Source organism: Vidua chalybeata, chromosome Z (genome assembly GCF_026979565.1).
Source record: "Vidua chalybeata isolate OUT-0048 chromosome Z, bVidCha1 merged haplotype, whole genome shotgun sequence".
NCBI lineage: Eukaryota > Metazoa > Chordata > Aves > Passeriformes > Viduidae > Vidua > Vidua chalybeata.
Genome location: NC_071570.1, coordinates 37,195,309 through 37,218,879, shown reverse-complemented (window position 1 = coordinate 37,218,879; position 23,571 = coordinate 37,195,309). Strand labels below are relative to the sequence as shown.

General features: G+C 39.9%; 1 protein-coding gene across 2 annotated transcripts in view; it reads right to left on the bottom strand.

Moving 5' to 3' along the window:
* The window catches only part of PLCXD3 (phosphatidylinositol specific phospholipase C X domain containing 3), a 75,336-nt gene extending 56,496 nt beyond the window's left edge, over positions 1 to 18,840 (bottom strand). Inside the window, exons 1-4 of one of the 2 annotated variants that reach the window (XM_053932318.1) lie at positions 18,734 to 18,840; positions 11,764 to 11,777; positions 4,237 to 4,247; positions 2,435 to 2,450 (exon numbers count right to left, since the gene is read on the bottom strand). In XM_053932318.1, coding sequence (XP_053788293.1) covers positions 2,435 to 2,450; positions 4,237 to 4,247; positions 11,764 to 11,777; positions 18,734 to 18,840 — 148 coding nt within the window. The remainder of the gene's footprint in view (positions 1 to 2,434; positions 2,451 to 4,236; positions 4,248 to 11,763; positions 11,778 to 18,733) is intronic. The other variant, XM_053932319.1, reaches the window with a different exon arrangement.
* Positions 18,841 to 23,571: the final 4,731 nt, after the last annotated feature.

Below are 23,571 nucleotides of genomic sequence, written 5' to 3'. Positions count from 1 at the left end.
ACTTTGAGTTTGATACAGCTTGCAATGATTGAAATAATACACTTTCGATGACTGAAGTAAAACTTTCCATTTTTGAATGAGAGAATGCCTCCAATCCATCCCAAATGGAGTTTTCCTTTTTCACTGTCTTCATCAACTGCAGATGAGGAAACACATTTGTTAGCTTCCAAGTTTTTTTCCTCACAATACAGCATTTACTGGAAAATGGACAACAACAGTAAGGGCATTTCAGATCAAGGTTGCTTTACCTCTAAGGCCAGAGTAAGTAATGGTTATTGATGCTGGACTGTTGCCTTGCATGGAAGAAATCAGTTCAAGCCATGGAATAATTCAATTCAATAGACTCTACAGCAACTCTGAAACCTCATGCTAAAATGGAGTGCTTTTTCTGGAAAGAACTCTGATCTCACTTTTAACAGATTTCTCAATCTATCAGTTGCTCTAGCAGTCTCATCAGTAAAAACATTCAGTTTAATTTCAAGCTGAATATATTCAGAGAAAAATGACATTTATATTTCACTTCTTGACTACCCCCAGAGTATGCTGTGATAGTTATAATCTTACCAGAAAGCCATTCTGAAAAATCATTGCTCATATTCTTTAATCAGACTCAGAAACATTTTCATACCCTGTAGGAAGAGACAGCTCCATCAAAAATATGACTCTCACAGGGTCTCTAACACCAACTTTCTTCATGGTCTTGATGTAGCAAATGGTCTCTTCAGGATTTCATAATTTCTAGTATCAGAATAAAATGTGTCATTAAAAGCTCTAAAAGAACATCTCATGGAATAAGTTACGGGACATCATCTTCAACTGACATCCAAGGATACAGAGACTGAAATGCACAGGCAGGGCAAAGATCTCAGCATCTTCTTCTGGTATTGCCAGCTTCCTCCTCTTCCCTTTAGCTGGGATAAGCAATTCCTCATTGTCTGCTCTTCTTGAGGCTTTGGAATTCACCTTTAACCTACTAAACAGCAATACCCTCTTCCTAGACAACCAGAGAACTGTGATTATGGAGCACAGCATAGGCAAGAACATACTTTTATACAGAATGACACTATCACATACCTGGACTTCGAACACACTTCGAAAGACATAATGCCTTATGAGAGTAAAAAGAGGATTGCATTAAGGGTGGAAGGGCTGTTCAAGCAGAATGAACAGAGTAACAAATATTGTGGTGATTGTGGGGTTTTGGCTTGGTTCTTTCTTTCATTTGCAGATACAAGGACAGCTCAGAAAGTCAGCATCACTGCCTAAAAAAGAAGATGATAATTTGGTATCAAGTGGACTCCCCAATACGTACTCCAGCATTTTAACACACATATTCAGAAACTCTGCAAATTTAAAGTAACAGGAATTCTCTTTCAGTGCATATTACAGGAAAGGCTTCAGAGACGGAGACACTAGTAATTTTTTCCACATCACCAGACCTTTCGTTTATCTTCATCTTATGGAACTATTTCTACAACACAAAACGTGACTAGCACCCCAGAACAACTCATGGAGAGATCAAATTTTCTGTCTGGATCTTGCAGAGGTTAAGGATGAAATGCTGCCAGAGAACAACAACAGTGTAGGCAGTACCCAAAAATTATAGTTGAGCCAGCCTAGCTAAAATCTGACTGGAAGTGAGCTACAGACAACAGCAAGGGAACTGCCTGATACAGTATGTGCTCAGGTGTGTCCCATGGGTCAGGGACAGGTATCACTGTATATTGAAAAGTAGCATTACTTTTAATTGTTAATATATGTCCCTGTGTCTTCCATGCTTTACATTTTCTTCTAGGATAAAATGTGCTTTCACTCCAGCAAATAACTAGAATATAAATTTACTTGTCACTGATTTACACCAATGATTAATTAAGGCCCAACTGGAAGTTGTCATCCTCCAGTTAAGAAAAGGCTTCTCATGGTATAAACAGTTCTATCAGTAGGCTGGTTCATGTAAAAGACCTCACTGGTAAGAGAAAAAGGATCCAAAATTTGCTGTTTGTTAAGTAGTGACTTCTGCATAATCATCAGGCTGTAATTCAATTGGTTCAGATTCTGACACACACACAAAAACTTAGACACAGGCTCCAAGGTCACAGATGTTGGCTCTTTACCAGAGCTACTCATCACAAAATGTAGGAGGAGGGGTTGGGGAAGGCAACCTAGGGTTGCCATGGGAAACAGCAGTTGTATGAGTTCCCCACCCCTTGTAAGAGAATTGTATCCTCCCCCTGCCCTGTCAGTTATTGTTCAGTCTGCCTTTTAGTCTAGAATCTTCTCTGTTCCATGTTTCCCCATTGGTTCCTCCACCAAAACCACTCCTTTCCCCTTCCCTCATTGGTTGATGTTGTATGTCCCCACTCTCTAGCCCTTTCCCTGTTGGTCCCTTGTACCCTGGACCCTCCTACCTTCCCACAGTTAAAAGATCCTTTACCCTGCCCCTCTGGGCTCTCGGAGCCTGCCTCCCTTCTGCTTCGTTGTCTCCCTCTCTGCCCCATCTGCGATCCCTTCAATAAACGAGCAGGATTTCAGAGTTCCGAGTGTCCCTCCCGTTCTTCTGGTGGACCACCACAATTTCCAGCTATCCGAGCATTCGCGCCGAGAGGCTGCAAAGCCCCCACAGCTCGGCAACAAAACTTCACTATAAAAGAGTACTGCATTTTGACAGAGCTTAAGATGCCCCCTGCAGAGAAGAGCTCAGGGAACAAATCATGTCACGTAAAAAAAATTCAGTCTTCCAGTGCCTGCCCAGGCTTCTCATATGGTATGGGAAAACCATTTACCAAGGCATTCATAGCATCAAGTTTATACAGTAACAGTTGTGGTAAATCACCCATAGTTTGGATTAGCAGCAAATTCTCTAAATTTACAATACCCTTCCAAACTTGTCCCTGATGAAGAAATATAAATGCATCTTAATTGCTATTCTCTGAACTATTTCTTCTAAATGCTTTCTTCCAGAAAGTAATCTCAATTCAAGAGAAATCAACAAGGCATGGATGAACACTTTTCATCTCTTAAGAAGTTTCTGGAAGTGTTTTGTGGAGAGTTCCCTCATGAGTAAACTTTACCAACATCTTGCCAACCTGCAACAGACAGGTGCATCAGCTGCAGCAAATGATGACCAGTGCTCCTAAGATCTATCTGACATTATCCACATGCAGTATAGCATGTGATTCTTAGAGATGGTCCTATGCAGGGCCTTGCCAGTCCCTCCCAACTCAGCTGAGTCTGTGAATACTGCATCTCATTTTCAGCCACACCAGACTCTCCCCCTCTTCATTAACCATCATGGTTCTGAGCATGTGGCTGTCTTAGGTTGGAAATGCAAGATGTGGCCAGGGGTGTGTATTCTATTGCCATCTGTTAAATGTGGGGCAGTCATCTTCTGTTAATTGGGACACCTGTTAAAACCAGGTGCGGCAGTTTTCTTTATTTCTTCCACAACCAATCCTCTCTCCAGGGAAATATCTTCTGTTAATGGGCCATTGAGTGTCACTGCATGACTGATAAAATCACATCATCCCACTGTGAGATGCTCCACCCAGGGGGAGGAGCCAAGCATTCCTACATGGATATAATCTGACATTTTGAACACCACATGCAGCCTTTTCCCACTGGAATACCAGAGGACCAGCTTTCTTTTCCACTAGATTCTCAAAAGATGACCAGGCCCATCTATATCACCACTGGACCTTCAGAGGAAAACAGCACCCTTTCTACAAGATCATTATTTCAACAGAACTGCATCTATAACTCCAGGAAGGCTGCAGCCAACATTGAATCAGACTGCTACCAACACCCTGACCCACAGGGTATCAGGCTGTATTCTGACTCTGTCAGTGTTGTTTTGTATTACTGCTTTTTTTTTTTTTTTTTTTTTTTTTTTTTTTTTTTTTTCCCTAATAAAGAACTGTTATTCCTACTGTCACATCTTTGCTTGAGAGGCCCTTAATTTCAAAATTATAGTAATTTGGAGGGAGGGGGTTTACATTTTCCATTTCAAGAGGGGCTCCTGCCTTCCTTAACAGACACCTGTCTTTTCAAACCCAGAGAGTGGCTAACAACAGCAGTGGTGATTTCTTCCTAGCTGCCTCACCTGCCATAATCCTAGCCTCTGCCATCCTCCAAGTCTCTTCCTGAATTTAACATGTTTTAAATCCCCCTTAAAAAAAGAAACCCTGACATTCAGTTTATTTTTATCCAAATCAAGTCTATTTCTTTGTGATGCAATACAGGCCACTTTTCTTGTGTGCTTTTTTACATTAGTATTCCTTGTATATTTCAATAATGAGCTTGTTCTCAGCTAGGTTGTTAGTGAAAAAAAAAATTAAATTAAACAGGACCCAAACATTGCAGCAATGAAGAAGTGCCTGTTCAGTACCCAATTTTATCGGTTCAGCGCTGCTTTCACCAGCAAGCCATTCAGATTGACTGGATGCAAATAAATCCAAGATTTATTTTGGATTTTTAGGAAGTATCACACACAGCAGGACAACTGTAAAGAAGTTTTAACCTATTGCTTTGACAAAGTCATTAATCAGCCTAGCTCTTTATCCCCAAAGAAATTCCTTGAAGCTTATTTTTCTGAAGTCATCGTGAATTCACTGCCAAGAAGAGCAGCAGGAAGTAACAGTAGGCATAAGCCTACTGGCAAGCACCCTTTTAGGGCTTCAGTAATTTGATATTCTGATTGAAATTAAAGCTATAAAAAATTTACAGCTATAAAAAAATTTTGTCAACAGCTTTCACTTTAAACATCCTAGCTTGGCACTCATAAAGTATTTCAATACTGCAACGTTGTTTGATCACAGTACCAAATTGTCAGAACACATCCCCATTCTGCTGTGAGCTTGCAGAAACCTTTTACCTCCATGGTTTATCATTCACTTTTCTCAAACTTCACAGCAAATTCTCTCACATTCACATTTTTTTAAAGTGAGGCCTGGACTGCAATGGTATATGCACAGTTCTCTCCAAACAGGAGTGCTGAGTACAGAATTTACTAGATAGGGGTATTGCAGTAATGCATATTTTTGGAACACACATAAGAACAGCAGAAGTAACATAGTCTTTTCAGAACCCACAAAAAACTTAGCAGCTGGTGAAATGTCTGGGTATATCCTGTTATTTGGTAGTAAAATGTGGACCTTGTTACTGTAAATTTCACTTATTTTCCCCAACAGCTGTGTAATTAATACCTGTGTCTCTTCTTTCTGAGCACACATTTTCCTTAATTTTTGCTGAAGTCTTCAAAGCAAAATCAGCCAACAAAAGACTCCTGGGCTATGCTCTAGATGCTTTCTGAAGCAATGTTTTGCAAAGAGATGGAGCTAAATCTGGCACCCCCTAATCTCCAGGCAAAGATTTAGGGTAGTAACCTAAATGGCTCATCTGCATCCTTCCAGCCTTCAGAATATTTCTTTCTTTCTTTTCTTTTTTTTTTTTTTTTTTTTCACTTTTTTCTCTCTCTTGCATCACTTTGGGAGCACGGTACCTTCGTGCTTTCAGGCAATGCTTATGAGGCTTCCAAATGCTCACACCTTGCCTCTCTCCCACTTTTTGCTCCAAGATTACAGCAATATGCAACTTGCTTAACAACCTTCACATCAGGAAACAATCCCACACTTTGGTTCTTTACACAGGTGACTGAAGGACACAGATAAAACCAGTTGCCTGTGGTTCCTAGACTGAAAGGGGAAGAAGTGCTGCCAGATGCTGCTAGGGAACATCCAGTGCAGTGTTGAGGCAGTGCTCCTAGACAGCACACCCAACCCCTAATGTAAGTCAGAATGTGCTGCTAACTGTCCTCCCTTGCTCTGCAGAGCTTGCAAACCTCCCATTTAGCTGAAGCTGCTGTAACCCTTTAATTGATTCTCAAGTGAGGCCAGAAACCTTATCTCCTGCTCACCCTCTAATCCATGGAGATCTGCCAAACCACTTACAGCCTGTTTTCACCTCTGATGGGGCCTTCTTTTCAGAGACCACTTCAGAGGTGGGTGATGCAATGCAGTGCTCTGTATGCCATCACATTTGATGCATGTGTGGCTTTTCTGTGAAAAAATGTTTCCTTTCCTTGTTGGTATGACATAGTGCAAAGCAACAAATCTCATGTACAAGACACAAAAACCTGACACGTCTGCTGTCATGAGAAGCTTCGTATACCTCTTTCTCCTCCATGCCTGGGAAAATGCATGGCTTAAAGGTCAAGTCACTAAATTAAGATCTATAAGACAAAGGTTCATTTTCTATTCCTGCCTCAGCATCCCTTATTTTAATCAAGTAATTTCGTTTTCCTGTCATCAAAACATGCAAAACATCCTGTCATAATAGAGAAAATGAATCCTTTATAATTTGTGTTTAATATGGAGGCTATGGAGATGGTTAAAACATGCACACAGCTTCCATGCTCTGACCATTTCTTTCAGACAAGCTTTAAGCCTATATCTTTGGCTCAAGCATTAGCAAAAGCCAGAAGTGAGAAGCCATGTCCTAGACCAGCCCCACCGCCAGTCACTAGTGTTTTCACATGCTGGTATAGAGCTCTATCTGCTTGGCAGGACTAATGTCAAAGTCACCATGTCTGATCATTTGTCTCAAGAATCTCCAGCTCTACTACTCTTCTCAGTGCCCAGTCCAGATATTAAAAACTCCATAAATCCTTATCTTCTATGCAATACAGAAATCCATGCAGTGTTTTTGACAGCTACTCTTCTGTTCTCCCCAGCATAATTTAAACTACCTGTTTTCAAGCCATCACACACAAATGCAATATGAAAATCCAGCCTAGATCAGAGACCAAAGGAAGAGGATTGGTCTTTTGGAAGAAGCTGTTCAAAAGAGGTATGATGAATCTTGGTGTTCCAGGGCTTCAGAAGACAGAGCAATATTGCTGTTATGAAACAACTGTATGCAGCCTTAAATAACCCAAATTTTAAAGACCTTTCTTGAAGAGTGTTTTCTGTTTCAATGCCTATCTCAATTCCATAATAATTCCAGGGACAAAAATCACTACATCTGCACTGTGAGACAAAACCCAGAAATTTCAACCTTTACTTACTCTTGATCCAAGAGTTCTCCAGGCTTCAATAATATCAACATCTTAAAAGATACGTTGAGACTTTGAAAATAAGCTAGCTTGTCTTTGAAATACTTTGGTCTAAATATTAAAGCATATTATTACAAATAAATGTTACTACACCATGTTTTCTACAGTAAAAAGGAGCAAGTCTGTGAAAGGCCTGCTACCTCAAACACCATTAAAATACAGACAAAACCCAAAATATTACTTAGTGGCATTTCAGCCTCAAAATAATCAATTAGACTATATGCTATTTCCTCCTCTTCTGTACATAAGGGTTTGATCTAGCACCATTAGTCATCACAGTGTATGTGTCAGCTGACTTTGCAATGCAATAGGTAAAATCCCCAAACCTGCTTTTCTCTTGTTGTTCCGTGGCTTATATTTAGATCATAAGCAAAGACAATGGAATTTTTTATAAAGCTGAACTGTAAATCTTGTGATTTTTTCACTCTGAAGATAGATTGTATTTTCTTTAATGTAGCTATTTAATAATGGTTCACTTAAAGACTATAAGCAACACAAGCTGGTACTTTTCTTTCTGACAAATGCTTTACAATGGGTATTTTAGAGGGCCATATTTAAGCTCATCATGTAGTCAGCATCGCTTTCTTCAGCTGTTCAGAGCAATTTATTCATCAAGGGCTAACTGAGGCACACTCAGTTCCACCCTGCATAGTGCACAAAGTAAAAATACAGTTTCTGCTCTGATTGAGTGACATTTCATACAGATCTGCATTTACACATGGTATAAGGCAGTGGAAAACCAGACTCAGATTCATGTTAAAATTTCACCTCTCAGTGAGTGAATCCTGTTATCCAATAAACTGCTGAAAATTAATCCAAAGGAAAAAAGAGCACCTGAACCATGAACTGAGTAGAACTTAAGAAAAAAGTTCACTTTAAACACAGTCATTCCCTTCTCTCATCCTGGATCCTTCCTGGTTTGTCTGTAAGTTTGTGCAAATTTTTAAAACACATTATTTTGTCTTACATAGTAACTTGTGAGCACTGTTTTAATCTAGCAGGCAGAAAAACAGGCATGTTATCCTATCCCCACTTACTTTCAAGTGTCATTTCCAATTAGAATACTTCTCCATGTCTTTATTAGTTTTACATATCCCCTTACTATTTCTGGCCTGTATCCCACTCTTAAGACAGAGCTGAAGTAACACCTGATGGAAAGTGAGATGTAAAAGGGACTGCATTTTGCTTCTTGGCTTCTGTGTTGCAAGAACAGTATGCTCTTGTAGACAATAGCATTTTCAAAATGAAAAGGCATTATCTCTCACTTGACTTGGAGAAGCTGCTTCCAAGGAATTTAATTTTTTTATCAGCACTTCTGAATACCTTTTGAAATACAAAACCAATTAATAAAACCTAAACATTACAACCAAACACCATCACCTTACTTCTTCATGGGAAAATTCAAGGTAATTCACAGCCTAAGACAGATGGCTTGAAGATTAAGAAACCTTATCTCTCTTAGCATATCTGGGAGAGCCATGCTGAAAAAAGGTAAAAATACAGTTCTGAAAAGTACACAGGCCAGAAGAGTAAAAGTGTAGGGGGGAATATGCCTTTATTCTCGCCTTGTCCTTGAGCCTTTTCCATGATATAGATCAGAGATGATACCAAAGCCAGGGCACTGAACTTACTGTACCTTTGATCTCCCTTCAGCACAGCACTTCTCCCTGACCCTAGACCTCCACCTTCACCCAGTTTAACCCTGTTTCAATCCAGACACAAAACAGGGTTCTCCTCCAAAACTGAAGTCACTTTCTGATAGCAGAGATTACTCTTGATTTTGTGAAGGATGCAGCCTCAAAGGAAACAGTCAGAATTGTCGTGAACAAAGCATATAATAAGCAACTAGGAACTGAAATCCCAACACGGACCAGATCACCCAACCTTACAGTGACTTTTTCCAACCCCTACAGGGCAAGAGGATGTGACAAGGCCAAATACATAATGGCACAAAAGCCAACCATTTCTTTGCAGCACCGCCATCACCACATCATCCTAAGCTCTCCAAGAAGTCAGTATTGATTTTAATGGTTAATGCACTATTTTCAGTAAAGAGAGTCTGACGCATTGCTAGCCAGTTCATTAAAATTGGTCTTAGAAATCCCAGTTTTCTCCATATTCCACACTGTAATTTCTAAAGGAAATCCTGCCTAATGCACACCAGAAGCAACAGCATTCATTTGTACATGTGCTGTTCATGTCCTTCACAGTGTCCTTTGGCTTCTCTCCCCATTATACAGCTACATCCAAAAATTACTGAAGCTGGCTTGTTTTCTCCTTATGTATTGTCAACTTATAAAATGTTTCTCAAAACACTCACTCGGCACATGCACTAAATAACACTTGGCTAACGGCATGAGACCAGCTCCCACTCACAGCAAGAGCCTGCACTCCTAGATAAGCCTTGAGGCATGTCTAGACATGTGTTCCCCATTCCCATCCTGGACAGCACCTGTTTTGAGGTGATCTCTCCTACTTGAAAGAAGAATGGCTGTCAGTTTTGCACCAGAAGCAGAGGAAGGCAGAACTCCAATAGAGCAAGGCTTTGCAGATTACAGTTCATCAAAACTGAGTATTTCCATATTCAGTTTCAAAGTTTCACTTCAACCATGGAAATGGTGAGATAACTATACAAGGTGGAGGAAAAGTTAAAGCATTAAAAACAAAACAAACCAAACAAACACACAAACATGGCCCAAACCAGACAATTCCAAGTTTGGATTCACATGGTCTAAGTGTCCTGAATTTAAATATACAGGTTGTCTATACAAAAAAAAAAAAAAAAAAAAAAAAAAAAAAAAAAAAAAAAAAAATACTGATGCAACCCCCTAAAAGTGATTTTTTTTTTTTTAGTGCAATGAGGATTCAGATGAACGCAGTCAAAGACAGCATCTGCTACTCAAGTGTCCAAGCTAGATCTTTGCCTCTTCCAATTAATATCCTCTCCCTTTACGTGGCTTAGGTTAACTGGGGAATTTCTGTCCAAAACCAGCTTCATCCAGCCTGTTTACCCCAGGGTAAACTCCTACCCCAAGGTAATTACTCCTACCATGGTAGCATGCAGAGTGCCAACACTATCTTAATTGATTTCCAGCAATGGAAAAAGCAACTGGCAGGTGCCTCCTGCAGCAGCTTCAAAGTGATCTTCTGATCTGCCCACCACACACAGATGAGCCCCTTTGGAGATGCAGGCACTTCAAGTCTGAGGAAATCCATCCAAGTGTCTCCTATTTTTGGATCACATGATGGGAATACACATCCTCACACATGAAATACAAGAGACACCACTACCTCAGCTTGCATGGCTTCTCATACAGTATTTGTGGACATTATCTACACAATAAGAACAGTCCCACAAAATTTGAGAGTTTCAACAGAAAGAAAGAAGACTAATCATAAAATAGCAAATCTCTTGGGATTCCTGTGGTAGCACCTAGAATGAGCACCTGCTCAAACTTCCCCATTGACAAAGCACTTTTGGGTAGCATGCCCAATGGATGGAAAGCAGCATTCCATCAAAGGTTTTTGTGAGCTTTGCAGTATAAAACAAACACCTTTTCTTCCAAAGCACAGCCTAGGCATCAGTGAAATTTTCCACAACCCACTGAGCAGATTTCCTAACCCAGCTCTCCTCCTAAGAGCAAGGCCAGCCTCTGTATCAGTGGTCTCCTTGAGATTACCAGACCCAGATGACAAATCAGAAAACATGGCAGAGATTACTAGCAGGTGTCTTAAGATTTCTAACAGCTGTCTTAAGATCATTCAGCAGCTTCACAGTTAATGAAAATGTGTCAAACTTTTCCATATCTCTTCCACATTTTAGTGGCAGGTATCTAAGTGAAACACCAGAAGACAGTTCCAGTCACATGCTGGTTCAGGAGAGGTACAAACATGCCATTTGGTTTTGGTGTGAACACCCAGACTAGCCTGAAGCATGTGTTTTTGAAATATGCATTTTTAAGGTCCAAGTTCTAACAGCAGGATTTAGGAAAGCTAACAAACTAATAACCTTTGAGGCTCTAAAGCATAAATTTGATTGCATAGCACTACATGTAACTCTTCTACATTTTTCTTACTCTCACTTAAATCCCAGTTGAGCAAGCTTTCATAATTATAAAACCAAACTGCATGGCTGCCAATGTATAAATAAAAGCCATGTGTCTAATGTAGGATGTGCCCATGGGAAGGACAGTGTGGGAATGCCATGGGAAACTAGAGTCATTTAACATAAGGCATTTCCCCAGAGTCCTCTGCCCCCCAGTGCAAATGAGCACGTGCCCATCACCTGTCAGTTTATGGTTGTCATCTCCCCAAGTTCTGGAAAGTTCCCCGTTCTCGTTATTTCTAATGGTTCCCTCTGTAAACCACTCCTTCCCTTTTCCCTCATTGGCCCAGTTTATGTTACCCCATCCCTTATACCCTCTTCCCATTGGATCATTTGTACCCTAGTTACTCCTTCCCTCCCCAGTTATAGACTCTGGCCCCTCCTTCCTCGGGGCTCTCGGAATCTGCCTCCCTTGAGTGTGGTTGTCTGCCTGCTCCTATTTCTGCCTCCCCACTCCTTCGATCAATTCTGAATAAATCCACTTGGATTCCAGCAGCTCAAGAGTCCTTCCGTCTTCCTGGTGGGGATTTTAATTACGCTATCCAGGCACCTGTTGACCACCAACTGAGGGTTACCCTGCGGGACTCGGTCTGGGGTAGCCTATAGTCTAATAGGATTTAAAAAAAGATTCTATTAAAAATCAAAACTACTATGGACAACAGCATGACAACAAGCTAAAGCTTGAAGTATACTATTCATCTCACTGGAGTTTGTTTTGTTAAAAAAACGGCTACAGAATTTATTAAAGGCTAGATTAGTTCAGTGCCCTTTATCCTGGCTTTTTTAAATTACAAGCAAAATTCATAATGCAGTAGACTTCATGGATGGGTTTTTGCCTTGATGGCAGCAGTACATGTCACATATCTCCAATCATCTGAAACATCCTAAGTGACATAGACAGAAGGGAGCAAAGCCTGGTACCAAAATAAAGGAAATCCATTTCTTCTTTACATCCTCCATCTTTTTTCAGTATTCTGCAACATTTATTTTCACAGTTGAAACACTTAAGTATTTAAGCATGAGGCATATAAGCTAACCAGGTAAGAGACTGGATGAGCCAAAGATTAACTTTATTTAATATTGAGAGAGACACCATTTTAAAAGATGGCAAAGCATCTGAAAACTGTTTTAGCAATTTGTTTTCAATTAGATTATGGTGAAAACTGGGATGGTGTTAAAATAGACAGAAAAATAGAAACCTGGACTTTCTAAAATGAAATTATATAATTCAGCCTTTATGTATCATTATTAGCTGACACTATATAGCTATTGAAAATAATGGAAAAATTAAACCAAGGTTTGCTACAGTAGGTCAAATGAAAAACCATTCAACTTTGCAAAATTTAGATTAAAATCCAAACCTTCAGATTCTGAACCACATTTCTTGCCAATTATATTGGTTGCAGTGTCCCAAGGGCTATATTGTAGGGATTGCACAAGGAGATCTGTTCACAAATTAAATACCTATAATTTGAATGTACTTTGAAGAAAGGATATAAGACGGGAATGAAAGCTATTCTCCCTGGAACTGGCTGCTCTTTGAAGAATAGAATGGTTAAACACAAATCTGTCTACTAAATCTGAATGCTGCTTATGAATTATATACAATTAATTTCTAAAAAGTTGTGAGCAGTTTAATTATTATTTCTATCCAGAGCAGTAGAAGATACTGCACAGCACTCTTAGGGGGTTTAAAGTTACAGTCTGCCTAACTTTCTCTACCTAGGATCTGCATTTTAAACTACTTACACAGTTGAGTGAATGTCACAGTTGAGCATCTTCAAAGCAAGATCCATCTTGCATGAAAGACAAGAGTTCAAGTTGCAGTACAGTAAGAACCATAGGAAATGATCAAACATAAAACACACATCAAACACAAAGTTAAAGACTGTCAGAAGGTAAGGGCAGTTTGGATACACAGAACAGTCAAGAAATTTTCACACAAGAGATTAAAAACCCCAGCAGTTCATTGAGTTGGAAAGACAGAAATAATTCCAGATGGCAACAAAGCTGTTCCCTCTGCCACACCTGCCACAGTGGTAGGATGCAAGGCAGGTTGGAGAAGGCAGTTCTGCTGGAACTGAGCCACAGGAGACACAGTGGACAGAGATTGCTGGATTAATAAACAGCCACTGTTGGGAAACCAAGCAAAGGCAGTTTCGAATTACCTCCGGTAGCATATGGGCGAGTAACCAAAGGGTTTGAACTGCTTGATTTTTACGGGAGTATGAGTAAACAAACAGCTTTATTTTGTGTGTGCTAGAAACATGTCACAGCAGCACAAATTAATGGTGAATGCCACAGGAAACTGTATCACACAGAAATATTTCTGAAAGGGTTGGAAATGACACATTAGCACGTGCAAGGCCAGTGAGAAAATGTTTTGTGGATGAAAGTGATTGATGTAAAAAGATCATCAACAAATTAAAAAAGAGCTATCCTAAAGAAAAGTTATAAGGATATTTGCTCATTTTCTGATCTGAAAAAAAAAAAGAAAGCATAAGGTACTTACTTCTGGTAGAAAAATCACTGAAAATTGAGTGCAAGGCACAGTGGAAAAGAAAGAAGTCTTCTAGGTACATATACATGTCAAAAGCTAATGGGCGGCTTGCATTACACTTTTATTTATAAGTTTACCTGCTTCATCAGTTTAAAGTTTTAGGCAAGGCTAATTTTGTACAGAATTTGACCCAGGCAAGTGAAGCAGAGGTACTCTGCTGACAGGGAGCAGACAGACAAGAGTGAAACAGATCCTGCGTCTCAAAGACAATCACCCTTCACTCTTAAGCCAAATCCAAATCATTGGCTATTCAAGATCAAAATTAAAGGATTTCCTAATAACATTTAAACAGTGAAAATGCTGTGTGTCTACATAACCAAAAGGAAGAACTTCTAGCCTTTTTTAAGATGAAAGAATTTCCCCAGAGGGCTGAGAACGGGGAATGTCTGTCCAAGAAAAAAAGTATCACTTGAACATTTGCAAGCTGTTACAATGGAAGTTAAAATATTTGAAACAGACCTGTTAACACAGCAGTGCTACTGTTCACAAAAAAGGATAAAATATTCCAGTTGCATTAACTTTCTTCTCCCAAGTCTCCCCATACCGTCTTCAACATCCTAATACATCTTTGACATTTGACACTACCACACATCCTCCTTATTGTAAAATAACTCCCTATGAGGTCTTGCTCTTTCTTTGCAAAGTATTATGATAGTGGTAAATAGAATTTTCAAGTTTCAGAGCCTTTTTCTAAAGATGGGTAGTATTAAAAAATTCCACCTGACAACTTGCTTCTTATTTGAGGTGAGCCAAGCTAGCTATGCTGTGTCTAGCAATTGCTTTCCAGTTGATGGACAAAAAAATTTACATGTCAAAAAAAAAATCCCATCTGAAAAACCACAGAAGCCAATGAGATCCTGGGAAACTACTTTTCACAAGAATTCTATTGTTCATATTGCATCTTCGTGCAACAAGAACACATGCTGAGGTCAGAGGTTTGATCTGCACAAGGAAATCAGAAACTCTCCTATGAAACAAAAGCCTGAGGAATCACAGCTCTGGAAAGTTATGCACTCAAGAGATATTCTAGGTCTTAAATTCATTCAGAAGGTTTTACCCACATTTTACAGACATGGACCTAGAATGCATCAAGATTGCTCATACCGCAGATCTTGGGCTAGTACCAGTTTTGGTGGAGGGATGAGTTACTTATGGAAGAAAATACTCTTTTCCATCATAAATTATTCTCATGGACTTCTCAGAGTCTTGGAATATTAGCACCAGGGGAAAAGGCAACAATGATTGCACAAATTATTTGTACAAAGACTCTGATATTAACCTAGACATATATTTAAAGACTGTCAGTGAGAAAGTTTATTGATCAGTAAGTGGAAAAATTCATAAGGAAATGCTGCCTACTGATGTCTATTTACTGCACTGCATAGAAATGATATGATCAGCTCAGATTAAGGAAGGTGCATTGACACAGCAGAATACACAGCCTCTCCATACCTCACCTTTCAGCCTCAGTTTGGGAGCATGAAGATTTTAGTCCTATAAACATGCAATGCCTCCAAAAACCTATTTCTTATCCTGGTCAAAGAGGCACAGGCACTGACAAAGCCATATTTTATCAACTACTGAAAGATATCCTTCCGCCAAAGACTATAACCCACAGTCCTCCACCTTTTTCTTAGACAAATTGTTGAGAGTTTAGCCAGGCAGATCCTTTAACACAAGAGGCAGTCTGCAAGCACTAGAAGATGTACACCTTTTTCCCAAAGTCCTAAGAATATATCCTTTCATTATTCTAATCATCATAGCAATAGAAGATTAAATTTATGTGGCATTTTCTGGAAACTAACAGATCATTTTATTTCTGAGGAGTGTATACTGTTATTTTCTACCATTATCACTTGAGGAAAATCTGCCACTTGCAGCATAAGAGAACACAGACATAGTCAGCTCAAAGAAAGATGAAAAACTCATAGAAAATGCTTCATCATCATATTTGGAAGAAATTAAAACAGAAAAGTTTCTGACAGACAAAGCTGGCATATGCTGTATTAGAGATTTCTGTCTCATCTAGAGGGTTCCTGCAGTTGGGAAAACAAAAGGACCCAGCTTGAACTGTGAAGAATTAAATGAATAGATGAACTTACTGAAATACTAGAAAAATCCAGCACAGATTTGTTATTTACAAAAGTATAAGAGGTGGTAAATAGTATAAATTTGTACCTGCATACGATTAGCAACTGAAAAATAAAAGGGTGTGAGCAACATTTTTAAACATATTATGAACAGAAAATTCCTTCAGGAATATAATATAAATACAATCATGACAGAGTATTATGGGCTTGTGCTTCTCTTTTCAACAGCTAAAATGATCCAAGCATGTCTGTGCAAACACAACTGAGTGCATCACCTCAGTTCCAAGCACTCCTTCTAGACAATGAGAAATGTACTAATGATTTTTAAAACAACACTTCTCCCCTAATACACTGGAACACACTTTGTAATGGAAAATTCATTCTAAGATTTTCAAGCTAATAGTTTGTTTTCTTCAACATTAGCATTGTTGGACTCTGGCTCCAGAACTGAATTTCATCCAGCTGATATAAGATAAAAATCAGTATTTGTACTCTGCAAGAGAAGTTTAAATCCTGCTGGGGAAAAAAAAAAAAAAAAAAAAAAAAAACTTCTTCTGGTAAGGAGAAAAAAAACCAATGTATGTAAAATGCTATGAATACTTTAATACTTAAACACTAACTTCAAAAAAGTGACAAATTTACAAGTTAACACTACGAAGGTTTGACATATGAAGGTTTGGATTACATCCATTCCTTGCATTAACTACTTGAATACTAGCATGTGCTAACAACTACTATGCACATATTATTAATGCTCATCTGTAGACTTATGGGAGAAAACTTTCATATAAATTTTATGAATGTCTGAAAGGTTATTTCTTCTTAAAGGATGAAATCAATCCCATGTTAGCCCTTTTCCTTAAAATTGTGCATGTCCATACTGTATGTTGAATATAATAATAAATCTACTGTAAAAAGATAGTGCTTAATCTGTACTGATACCTATAGTCTGTGTACCATGCTCCCTAGCTGACAAATTCACACAAACTATATTGCCACCCTCCCCATAAGACTCTCTTTGCCGAACCTGGCATTTTAAAAGTGAGACAGGCAGATAAGAGGTCTGTGTCAATTTACACTAACAGAAGGACAAATTTCAAAGGTCTTAACACTATGCCACTCAAATCATATAAATTTTTTTGCTAATTTCACAAAAAGCAAGTCTGTGTGCATTGCTGTTACATGAACAAAATAGTTCTGCCAATGTAAGGGCTCAGTCTTTGCACTTACAGCCTGCAGAACTTGCCCACTGCTAATTGCTATATTGGGATTAACCAGCACAGCCCACTGTAAATTGGTTTGTTTGTTTGTTTTTAATTTAAACATGTTAACAAGGTCTGAAAACTTGGATTATTACTGCCAAAGCTCTAAGAAATGTCCACTTCGCAAAACTGTGGACAGTTTTTAGAAAGATGTTGTAAGAAAGTAAGAGAGATCTTGGTGAGATAGATGTACCAGTAACAGCCTCATGATGATTCCTTTGGTAAAGGACATCACTTAATGGTGATGCATAGCAAAGGCAATTTTTTGCATCTGGATGCAAGTTAAGTTTCATCATATCTCCTCAAACGTGGAAAAAGTCTCTAAAACAATACATTTAACCTGAAAAACCACCACACATCCAAAAGAGAATAATGTCTCCTCATGCCAATATTCCATAAGAGCATTTCACAGTTTGTGGATTAATGAAAAGTTATTACACTGGAAGATTTTTACAGCTCCAACAGAATATGATGGAAGAATTGCAGATGCTGGGTTCCTATGCCTCGGAGGGATACAATTTTATACAGGATATATTCAACCAACAGCAACACTGAGTGTAGCAAGTAAAATGCTAGATATAGCTTGTGTAAACTGTAAGAAACTAAGAGACACTTAATTTTAGAAGGGCATACCTGTGTCTAAATGAAACTATAGAAAATACATTCTCCCAAATATCAGTTGCTATTATATTGTCCTAAAGTATCTTTAGTATTATAAAAACTGGTGTAACACAAGCACCTAGTACGTGAAACTTGCAAGAAGTGAACATTTCTCATAAGAAGCTTAAAAGACATTAGAGCTTCAGCATCTCTGAAATCTCATTCCAGTTAGACACCTTAGAGAGGAAGGATGCTGGTAAAGAGGTCTTGCAAACCCTTGAGGTGCTCCCTCAAACCCTAGATGATTTGAAACAATTACTGGTTTGCATTCTGACATGTATTTTGCCTAAGTCTACAACCATACTTAATATCTTACAAAAAAAAAAAAAAATACTGAGACAGGACAGGAAAGAGTTCGTAGTCTGAACATCATCACCTGCTATCCCTCATCTTATTTAAAACTGTGTTGAGATCGAGCGTTTTCTGACAGCGACATGACATGAAACCGCACACTGCCGCAGCCTGCCTCCCCTCCCGCAGCCGCAGCCCTGCGTTCGTCCCCGCTCCGACCGACCTCGCCACACAAGTTTAGGGGGAAAGGGCAGTATGTGGCATTTAGATCCTAAGCGAGGTTTACTGCTCGGGCTGTTACGCCAGTCCGGCGGTACAGGAACAGGCTCCCTTCCCTCCCCGACACCAGGTACCGCCACGCACTCCGCACCCGCCGCCCCACAGCCGCTCACAGCGCGGAGCCGCCGGAGCCGCGTCCCGCCGCCGCCTCTGCCCGCACCTGCCCCGCTCGCTCCCACCCACTCCCACAGGCAGTGCAAGGCAGCGCGGTAAGGGACAGGCACGGACCCCCGCGGCAGCGCAGAAAGAGATCTCCGCGGAGCCGCGCGGCAGCACGGCCGGGGCGCGCCGCCTCGCCAGCGGCGTGGGGCGCTGAACCGCGCCGAGCGCTTCGCCTTCCCGGCGCAGGGTGGCCGCGGGGCGGGCAGCCGGGAGCACCCACCGGGGATGGCCAGGTTGGTGAGCGGGGTGCTGTGCAGGCTGTCAGGCAGCGCTGCCATCCAGTCGGCGAAAAGCAGCTCGTTCTTCCCTTGCGACGAAGCCATGCTGCCGCCGCAGCTGTACCGCCGCCGCCTCTCGTTCCAACTCGCCCAGTCCCGGCCACGGCCACCGCCACCGCCACAGCCTCGCCGAGCCCGGGCCCCGCCCGCCTGGCACCGCCTCCCCCCGCCCCGCCGAGTCCCCGCCGCCTTCCCGCGGCGCGGCGTGAGAGCCCTCGGGGCCGGCACCGAGCGCGGCCGGACGGCACCGCCGGGCTCGGCCCGGGCACTCGGTGGGCGATCCCGCCCCGAGTACGGCAGGGGTCTGGGGACGGAGCGGCGTCACGTCCCGGCCGTGGCGGGTACGCACCGCCTCGGCCCCGGGCCCCAGCGCCCCGGGCCGGGCCGGGCTGGGCTGGGGGCCGGCAGCAGAGCCCGCCCCGAGAGCGCGGGGCTGCCGCCGGCCGGGCTTCTGTGCTTGGGATGGCGCTCGAGGGGAACCCCGGCTGGCGGCTGGTGGCCCTGGGCCTCAGCAGAACCTCCCTGACCTTGACGATGGTTCGGCTGAATGCTCCGCGCCGGGACCCGACATCCCTCGCAGCCGGCTCCTGGGCAGCTTCATCTGCCCCTGATACGAGCCTCTCTTTTTGCAATGGGTTGTTCACAAGAAAAAAAATCAGTGCACCTTAGTTGAACATGCCGTGGAGATCTAATTTCTTGGCAATAATTTTTTATTCTTTGAAGATGATCCAAATATCCAATAGATATCTTCTATTATCATGTCCAGCCTGTCTTTGGAGAAACACCTTAGCGTTGGCAGTAAGGAAGCATTTGTGTGGATGGATGAATGAATGAACCTTGTAAATCTCTCTGAGCCATTTTGAGCTGTTAGAACAAACGTGGTCTTTTCACCTTCAGTGTTACCCATTTTTGTGAAAGTTGTTCATACTTGTGTAGAAGTTCATATGGTGGACCTGTCAAAAACAGTGCCTAGGGACACCCATGATTGAGGCAGATTCACTTTATCAGTTCACCTTGGATTCTTATGAGGGTCAGCACTGGTTCTGTAGCTTGTGTTCTTTCTCAAACCCTTCTATAACAGCTGGGTTTGAAAAACTTCAAGGAACGACTAATAATAGCCCTCCCTTCTCTTTCTGTCTATAAAGTTTCCAGAGCAAGTATGATGAGAAACTCATCCTTTGGCCACAATTTCTTGAAGAGTGAGTATTTTTGAAGTATTTAAATAAAGGAAATTTTGCTGACTCACTTTTTGCAATAGGAATAGCTCTTGAGGTGGGATTTGACTGGGGAAATGTGATCATATGGTTGACCTTGGGGGAGATGTTGAGTCTAATTTGAACAATATGTGAAAAAGGGGGAGGAGAAAACAAACAGCCACCAAGGCCTGTTAAGTTTTTGCAGTCCTGCATCCTGTGTATGAAGATGGTAATCTGCCCCTTCCAAAATCACTGGTATTAGCAAGCATGAAAAAAAAAAGACAAATCCACATCCTGGATAGGAAGACATAAACCTCACAAAAAACATGGAAGATATTACTCACACAAAGGTGGAAGATGTTACATTACATCATCTTCAAAGAAGGGAAGAAATTTTAGTAAAAATGTCAAGATTTTTAAAGAGCATTCCAGTAAGGCGCAATTAATGTTTCTATCAACATGATTAAATCAAATCAGATTTTTTATTAAAGGAGCAAAATTGTTTATGAATTGCACTGGTCACCTGGAAAATTGCTGACAAACTTTCATCTATTTCACTATATGGCCTACCTCTTCTGAGAGAAAACTGAAGTATACATCTTTTTGAAAGATTAAATATGTTGCTAGTGTTGTTGTTGATCTCTTATGGTCTCTGAAGCTTTGGGGATAGCTCAGAGCAAAATAAAACAAATACCAGCAAACTCATCATTTTAAGATGTATTAATATGTATAATAATTAAAACTATCTTTCAGTAGTGCTTTCTACTCTGATGAAGACCTGTAAATGAAGACCTGTACTGACTTGAAACTTGTTGACATTTACTTCTGCAAGTAATTCGGGCTTTTGTATCTTCTTTTTTTTTTTTTTTTAATACCCAAAGTAAGATTCTTCATAGTCAGGATTTTAAAACCATGGATACTCTGCTTCATGAAAACTGGCCCACTCTAACGTGTTTCACACAAATCATGCTTGAAGAGGTCTGCCTCTGCTTCTAGTGCAATGTAACTACAAAGATAACAGGCTTAAAATCTGTCGTTGAGTCTCTAGGAACTTGGAAATCACAGGCTTAAATAATTTGAAGGGAGGTGGGATAGGATAGGAGACTTTTATGGGACAGAAAGTGAGAAACATTTACAGAGCAAGCTAAGAAACACTGACTTGGAAGCTTTGACTTCAGATAAAAAGGTATTTCTTTCAGTGTTTCAGTGGTATGAAAAGCATTTGTCTGTGTATCTGCTTGGGAGGTGTTTAGTAAAAAAAGGCAAGACATTTATCTTGATTAAATAGCAGCTTATTGTGGTTTAGTTTGAACCTGTTGTTTGACTAATTTTCACTGATTTATAAAAAAATGATAGCCTGTAAATCAAAGGCAGAATATCCATACAAGCTTTTGATCCTATTTAAAAACAGTAAGAAACAAAAAAATCACATTTTTGGCTATATTATTGAAATCCTTACACATAGCAAGTCTGAACTGTTAAAGAAAGTAGATTCCGGGAATTAAATCATTTAAAAGCTTAAAAATATCAGGTAAAATGAAAATTAAAAGCAAGATACAAGAAAATACCATCTTTGCTCTTTTATTCACAACTATGGAAAATTGAAATTGTGCTATCTGTTCATCATGTGCTGTGTTCTTTCCAGTCTGCAGTGTGTATGAATAGAGATACCTCTGCTTCCATGGAATGGCAAAATAGAGTAATTTAGCCAATAGGAATGTTGCTTCAGCATTCAAAACTGATTACAATGTTAAAAAAGACTTACTGTTGTTTTTATTCTCCTAAAAATAGCATTTTAACACTATACATTCACTGTTACACTTTTTCATTTCAGCAATCATATAGTTTGCTTTTTTATATGTCCTTGGCATCTATTTTAATCACGTGAATAACAAAGGACTGACAAGATCTTTTTCTGTAAGTTACATAAAGTACATTCCACTTTGAAAGGTAAAAGAAAAAATTACTTAACGGGGCATTGTATTTCCGTGACTGTCCTATTATATAGAATATTTATTTATTTACTTTAAATATATTGTTAATGAATTCAAAATTAGTCTTGGAACTGAAGAATTAGTATTATTTAAATATTTGAACTTTTTCAGTGGATTCTGCTTCTGATGTTGCTTTCTTCCTCCTTCTTACTACTCATTTCTATTATTAGAAGTTTTTCAGAACGAATCCTGGTTGCCATCCCATGTTTGCATCTGTCATAACTTTCAGTGACTCTATCAGTAGCATTTGGGCAGTAAAGCCCTTGCAGTTGTTTGCAGCTGAGTTGCTAATTATATTTTTGTTATTTGGGAAGACAGTGGATATACAGTATTCTCAGTTTTGCTACTTTCTATGGCTAACAGGTGTAACAAGTGGGACAAGTACATAAAATCTCAAAGAGTCAAAGATTGACTGAATGAGATAATTTATTCAATAGCCATATGGGTGACTAGAAGTTGTGACAGGTATTTTGTTGTCATTTTATACTATGCGTGGCTACTTTGAGAATCTCATCCTGCATTCATTACGCAATCTCTGTTTAGCGGTATTTGTCCTGTCAAAACAGATTACAAAATTCTCCAGTAGTCAGAAACCTTGTAGAAACAGGAAAATAGTATTTTCTTCATTTTATGTAAAAGAATAAATCTGGTTCTGATTTTCAAGCAGAAGAAAATGTGGTTTATTCTGTACTCTGATTCGTTATTCTCTGCTAGGAAAACCAGAGCATCCTTGCTTGTGCCAGTAATGAATCTGAGAAGAAACAATATTTGTTCCAAGCAGCTGACAAATGGCAGGATGATGCTAATGTTATCCCTACTGTCTTGTGGTAAATTACATTGACTGGGAAGATGATGGGTTAATATAAAGGTATAACACATGTTTTTACTTGCATACTTTTTAACCAAAGCAAAGACATTACAAAAATATACAGAAAATTAAATAATTAAAGTGTATAACAAGACAGATTGTTATAGATAACCAGATTCTGGAAGCTTGAAATAAACAGGATAAAAGGCAAATTAGAGTATTTGTATCCAGTCCTCAGATGGAAATGAGTTTCACCTTAGCTACTTCTTTCTGAAGAGTGTTTTTCAGGTTTCTGGAAGAAGGTTTATTTTGTCTTTTTCTCTTTAACTTTGTCAAACAGAATCCTACTAGGCCTCACCTAGCATCAAAGCACACCAGTGGTTACCTTTTTACTTGGTTAAAAACAAAGAGGTGTGGTTGTGTTGGCATCACTGAAAAGACTCTAATGGCATTATCAAGAACAGCAGTGGCAGAACATGAAAAACCCTATTTTCTTAGAGACAGTGCTATCAGATCACAGCAAAGTATGCAAATTTGGTGCAGGGAAAGGTGAGAAAGAGATTGCTTTTTATTTCTAGACCAACTTGGTCATGTTTAAAAGATTTCTGTAGAAACTCATGAACATTTTGTCATGAATAAGTGTTCCTGAGACTTGAAGGCTCCACATTTGGCACAGTTAGGAATTTGCAGACAAAGCTTGATTCAAGCATTTGAATGTGAGCTCATTCTCTAGATAGAAAACTGCTGTTTTATTGAAAACTAAAAAAATACGAGATTG